This window comes from Phyllobates terribilis, unplaced genomic scaffold (genome assembly GCF_046119375.1).
Source record: "Phyllobates terribilis strain yellow unplaced genomic scaffold, ASM4611937v1 Scaffold_183__1_contigs__length_3771566, whole genome shotgun sequence".
NCBI classification, from domain to species: domain Eukaryota; kingdom Metazoa; phylum Chordata; class Amphibia; order Anura; family Dendrobatidae; genus Phyllobates; species Phyllobates terribilis.
Window position 1 is genome coordinate 3600373 of NW_027362943.1, and position 6803 is coordinate 3607175.

At 43.6% G+C, this 6803-nt stretch overlaps 1 protein-coding gene across 1 annotated transcript; it reads right to left on the reverse strand.

Moving 5' to 3' along the window:
- Positions 1 to 894: 894 nt before the first annotated feature.
- Positions 895 to 5087, reverse strand: LOC141212741 (uncharacterized). Its single transcript, XM_073665050.1, has 2 exons — positions 5031 to 5087; positions 895 to 3098 (listed from the first exon to the last, which is right to left on the reverse strand). Exons 1-2 carry the CDS (start codon positions 5085 to 5087, stop codon positions 1308 to 1310), a joined length of 1848 nt encoding a protein of 615 aa, XP_073521151.1. The 3' UTR covers positions 895 to 1307.
- Between the last annotated feature and the right edge of the window lie 1716 nt (positions 5088 to 6803).

Here is a 6803-nt window from a genome sequence, read left to right on the forward strand (position 1 = left end):
GCCGTGCTGCGTCCACCAGGTTCTGGACTCGGCCAACCCCCAGGTGATTCTGGAGCGTGGTCCTGAGCTCCCTTTCTGACTTGTCCTTCTCTCTGGCCTTCCCCACCAGGGATCCACCTAAGTCCGGCTCCCTCGGGCCTCTTGTTGGTAAACCCTTGTCTCTGGGTTCCCTGACCCTATTCTTGGTCTGCCTTCCGGGTGGATTTAGTGGGTGGTCGTGGCAGATCCTGCCCACGACCTCCGGTCTCTGGCTGAGGATTAGTGCCCTCCACCAGCTTGGGATCCGGTACCCTTGTGCCAACTCTTCACCCTCTGGTCTAATTTTGGGATCTTGGAGTTCCCTCTTCTCCCCCTCTGGGTCCTTCTTTCTCCTCTCTCTCTCTTGGCCTTGGAGCTGCTCTTCTCCTCTGCTCTCTTCCTCTGACTCTGCAAAAAGACTGACAGACTGACTGACTGTCCCTCTACAGAAGACTGACCCTGATCTAAGATGGTTCCCACCTTATATACTCCCTCTATGTGTGAGCTCAGGTGACCAGCACCCAATGAGCTCCTAGCACTACCCAGACTGCTCCCCCTATCTGCCCCTACACTACTGGGATGTTCCACCCCCCTCCCACTCCAGCCAGGGACAGACACTGTCGTACCTGCACATATATTAAGTGGGAGTACCGTCGATCTGTCCCCCGGAAATGGGATGTATGTAGTGCATGCAGCCTACTGAGCTCAGTTCCACACTCCATCCTTACCCGGGAGTGGAATACCACACCTCTGGCTTGAGGTGCAATACCCCTGTAGCAGCCGAATCCTCAGGGTGCTACACATATAATTAAGTACACTACATTAGATGTGATGCAGCTGAAAGTACCTGGGATCTTGTGGTCCTGATGTGAGTTGGGAATCTTTATCTTGTCCGTGGTCATTATAAATGGACAGGTTTACATTTACAGTTGGTGAGGATGATTTTTGTAAGTTTCACCACAAAGGTGAAACTATCCTCCCGGTCAGTTTGCTTTACCTCCCAGTACCTTTTAATTCTAACAATGTTAGGCTTCTGGGAGATTATACTTGTTCCTTTTATTTTTGGTTCTCCTTAGCTTGCCTACTTTGCCCTATATGAATGTATTTTAGTTTCTCACTCAGGGTTTTCATATTTTATTTCATACTTTCCTTTCCCCTGGTTGACAGTGTGTTGCGGCCTCCCCTCTGGTTCCTCCGGAGGTACGAGAAACTCCTCAATGGCCTAATAGAGAGTTAGGTCCATGGCGTTTTTAGTTGTGCAACTAGGGCCTTTCTAGTCTGTACAGAGACTAGTTGGGTTTAGCTGCGGCATTCTCCTCTGTGTGGGTTCTCCGGCGGCTATCAAGATGCGCTTTCTGGTTAAAACATTTCCCACATTTTGAACATGAAAAATGCTTCTCCCCTGGGTGAGTTCTCTGATGTTTGATAAGATTTGATTTCTTTGCAAAATATTTCCCACATTCTGAACATGAAAATGGCTTCTCCCCTGTGTGAGTTCTCTGATGTTTGATAAGATTCGATTTCTTTGCAAAATATTTCCCACATTCTGAACAAGAAAATGGCTTCTCCCCTGTGTGAGTTCTCTGATGTTCGATAAGCGTTGATTGCAATGTAAAAAAGTTCCCACATTCTGAACATGAAAAAGGCTTCTCCCCTGTGTGAATTCTCTGATGTCTAATAAGATTTGATTCCTGTACAAAACATTTCCCACATTCTGAACACGAAAATGGCTTCTCTCCTGTGTGAATTCTCTGATGTGTAATAAGATTTGATTTCTTTATAAAACATTTCCCACATTCTGAACATGAAAATGGCTTCAACCCTGTGTGAATTCTCTGATGTGTAATAAGCTTTGATTTCTCTTTAAAGCAGTTCCCACATTCGGAACATGAAAATAGCTTCTCCCCTAAGTGAGTTCTCTGATGGCTGATAAGATTTGATCGATTTGCAAAACATTTCCCGCATTCTGAACATGAAAATGGCTTCTCCCCTGTGTGAATTTTCTGATGTGCAATAAGATTTGATTTCTTTATAAAACATTTCCCACATTCTGAACATGAAAACGGCTTCTCCCCTGTGTGAGTTCTCTGATGTGCAATAAGACTTGATTTCACTGTAAAGCAGTTTCCACATTCTGAACATGAAAATGGCTTCTCCCCTGTGTGGGTTCTCTGATGTGCAATAAGACTTGATTTCACTGTAAAGCAGTTTCCACATTCTGAACATGAAAATGGCTTCTCCCCTGTGTGAGTTCTCTGATGTGTAATAAGCTTTGATTTCTCTTTAAAGCAGTTCCCACATTCGGAACATGAAAATAGCTTCTCCCCTAAGTGAGTTCTCTGATGGCTGATAAGATTTGATCGATTTGCAAAACATTTCCCGCATTCTGAACATGAAAATGGCTTCTCCCCTGTGTGAATTTTCTGATGTGCAATAAGATTTGATTTCTTTATAAAACATTTCCCACATTCTGAACATGAAAACGGCTTCTCCCCTGTGTGAGTTCTCTGATGTGCAATAAGACTTGATTTCACTGTAAAGCAGTTTCCACATTCTGAACATGAAAATGGCTTCTCCCCTGTGTGGGTTCTCTGATGTGCAATAAGACTTGATTTCACTGTAAAGCAGTTTCCACATTCTGAACATGAAAATGGCTTCTCCCCTGTGTGAGTTCTCTGATGTTTGATAAGATTTGATTTCTTTGTAAAACATTTCCCACATTCTGAACAGGAAAATGGCTTCTCCCCTGTGTGAGTTCTCTGGTGCCTAACAAAATCTGATTTCTGATTAAAACATCTCCCACACTTGGAGCAAGAAAATCTATTCTCTGCTGTGTGGATTTTTTCATGTTTAAGAAAAGACTTTTTGAGGGGAAAACTATTTCTATATTCTGAACGTGAAAATGGCTTCTTTGCTTTAGGAGCAATTTGTTTTTTAATGCTTATTTTGTGACTTTGATTTTCCTTAGTAGTTGGTAATAAATCAGAAGACAGGACCTGTTTCAAATGATCAGATGACAGATCTTTGCTGTGAAGGGATGATGGTATATCTGGAGAAATGGCATTCACTTCAATTATATCCTGTGGGATCTGAAGATCAACTGATTTAAAAATTGAAGATGTCAGCTGTCCCTCTGATCTCCTGGTACAGTCATCTGCCAAGAATAAAACAAATTATTATTTTTTAATAAAAAATCCTTGTAATTATATATTTTTGAACATTTGTACTTAAACTGTCTGTAAAAATGGCAAGTTATGCAAAAAAATTGAATTATTCACCAAGACAATGACAGTTCACAGTCTAATAGAAAACCTCATAGCATGAACCAGTAGAGCGTGGTGTTCAATTGTTTGTTCAGTCTGCCTCCCAAATAGGGAATAAAAAGCCACCAAACAATGTTATGTAGGCAAAAATAATACCAAGAAAAACTTCTATTAATCTCACAAAAAAACAAGTCCCCACTCAGGCCCATCATCTGAAAAACAGAGGTTTCCATATTATTAGTGGCTCAAAGGCTCTTGAAAAGCAACATGGCTTCCATAAACCAATCCAGCAATATCTTATCTCTCAAAGTCAAACCTCCCCCTCGCTTCTGAGCCTTGCAGTGTGCCCAAACCACATTTAGCATCCATGTATTTGGCATTACTATAGTGAGAATAACCCACTTAATTTACGGTGTGTGTCTCCTGGAGCAAAATCTGGGCACTATGTGTTGGGTAATGAAATTATATATTTGTAATTTTCACTCTCCAACATCCACCACGTGCTAATTTCCAGAAAGTGCCTGTGGAGTCAAAATAGTCACTTCTCCTATAGATTAATTCACTGAGAGTTATAATTTCCAAAATGGAGTCACTTTATGGGGATTTCTCCTGCTCTGGTTTTCTGCCATTGTGTCATATAAGGGCTTCTGCAAATGGTGGGTTCTCCTACTGTGACATCTGCTTCTGTCACCAGGAGCCACCTTTTTCCCTTCCCCCATGAGAGCACCATACGAGAGAGGAGGATCCACCCCTATTACCGGACAGGAAGCCCTGGGCACAAAATAAAAAGGCAACTCCCACTTCCTCCTTCAATGTGTTTCCTGTCCTCAAGGATGTAGAAGCCTGGAGCTCACGGCTGGAGCAGCCATAAATCATGGAACACCAGTGAATCATGGAACACCATGCTAAGTTCTATAGCTACCTCATGTGAGTGGCAATGAGCAGGGGCCCAGTTGGGCGCTGAAATGATAACATCAGCCTGGAAGAATCTAAATTTAATGATTCCGTACCTACCTACGTTTGTTTGGCCTAGGCCTCATGGCTTGTGTATTGAGCCTCATGGTTAGGCCTCATGGCTTGTGTATAAAGTCTCACAGCTAGGCCTCATGGCTTGTGTATTGAGCCTCACGGCTAGGCCTCATGGCTAGGCCTCATGGCTTGTGCATTGAGCCTCACGGCTAGGACTCATGGTTTGTGTATTGAGCCTCATGGTTAGGCCTCATGGCTTGTGTATAAAGCCTCACAGCTAGGCCTCATGGCTTGTGTATTGAGCCTCACGGCTAGGCCTCATGGCTTGTGCATTGAGCCTCACGGCTAGGACTTATGGCTTGCGTATTGAGCCTCACGGGTAGGCCTCATGGCTTGCGTATTGAGCCTCATGGGTAGGTCTCATGGCTTGCGTATTGAGCCTCACGGCTAGGCCTCATGGCTTGCGCATTGAGCCTCATGGTTAGGCCTCATGGCTTGCGTATTGAGCATCACAGCTAGGCCTCATGGCTTGCGTATTGGGCCTCACGGCTAGGCCTCATGGCTTGCGTATTGAGCCTCACGGCTAGGCCTCATGGCTTGCGTATTGAGCCTCATGGCTTGCGTATTGAGTCTCACGGCTATGCCTCATGGCTTGCATATTGAACCCCACGGCTAGGCCTCATGGCTTGAGTAATGAGCCTCACGGCTAGTCCTCATGGCTTGCGTATTGAGCCTCTCGGCTAGGCCTCATGCCAATTCAGGTGTAGGTTTATGACTCACGTTGGCCTGTCTGAAGGTTTTTTCAGACCGCTTCATAGTTGCGGAAAAATCTGCCATGTTAGGTCTAGGATTTTCCTCAGATGTCTGCCTCACGGGGGGTTGCCTGGTTAGCCAGACAACTTGGGGCTTGTAGATCTGTTTCACTAAAGTCTCAAAACTTCACTATCCTTTACTAGCAATATTACTAATATTGGTAAGGAAGGTCTCTGGACGATGCCCTCGGTCTGGGTTGATTCTATTAAATACAGTCCAAAGGATAGCTGCTGAGTAACAGGTCCAGTCAATCCCTCATACTTGGATAGAATATTGAACTAGTCTGCATTTAACATCTATGTCCCAGTGGTCTTCTTGGTAAAGGTGTGAATGGGGGCGCTAAAAGAATAATACCAATTTAAGTTCAGTTTATCTTCACAATCTGGGATCATTAGTAACGTAACATAGATTGAATAAAGACCTAGGTCCATCAAGTTCAACCTTTCTCCCCCAATTGTACTCTGACACTAACTTACTGGAACTAGGCCTCACAAATGTATTATTACCTTTTTTATTATAACTTCACTATTACAATTATAATGAACCAGTTTATAATTTTTAATTAGTTTTATTTTTTTGTATTTGTAATAATGGTTTTACTAAAATCCCTATACCTAAAAACTGTTGATCCAGAAGAAGGCAAAACCCAGGACACATTCAGCAATTAGCATCAAGGGGAAAAAAAAAAATTCCCTCTTGACCCCAAGAAAAGGCGATCAGTCCTAGAACCCTGGATCAAATGTACTACTATAGGTGTAATATTTTATCTAATTTAACTGTAACCCACAATGTTATGTGTATCGAGGAAATCATCCAGCCTTTTCTTTTTTGAAAGCTGTTAGTGTCTGCCCTTACTACCTCTTGTGGTTGGCATTCCACAGTCTGACAGTAAAGGACCCTTTCATATTTTAGGTGCTGGAATCGCCTTTCTTCCACCCGTAATGAGTGCCCCTGGTCCTTAGTATGGTCTTTGGAGGGAATAAGTCATGTGCTAGTCCTTTGTACTGACCACACATATATTTATAGATGTAAATGAGATCCCCCTCTGAGGAGTTATTTTTCTAAGCTAAACAAGCTCAACTTTTTCAACCTCTCATCATATGAGAGGCCTCCATCTCTTTAGATGAACTGGCTGATAAACATCAGCAGCTCAGTTCCCCCCATTCCCTCCTGGTTGAAGGTGCAAGAGGAACATGGCTACGCTAAGCTTAAAAGAAACCACTTCGAATGACCTTTTGGACCTCAAGTGATTAAACTCTCTATACCCCATATCCCCCTGATAGGAAATGGTAGGAGGAGCTGCGAGTTGTAGTCACCGGTGGGGGGCTGAAAATCCAACATTTGCCCCTATCTACCCTTCTGGCTTACAGTGATAAGAAACTTGATTGTGCCAAGAGGGCAGCACTATACCGGTCTGACCTCCTAAGGGAGGTATGAGTTGGTTGATAGACTACCAATTGCCCCAATCTACCCTCCTGGTATGGAATGGTAAGATAAACTTGATTGTGCCAAGTAAGGCAGCACTATACCGATCAGCCTTCCTAAGGGAAGTGCGAGCTGGACTCACTGGTAACTATGGTTGATAATCCAAAAATTGCCTCAATCTACCCTCCTGATTCGGAATGGAAAGATAAACTTGATTGTACTGAGTCGGGCAGCACTAACGGCCTGCCCTACTAAGGGAGGTATGAGTTGGACTCGCTGGTATGGGACTGACGAACCAGTAAATATCTCAGTCCA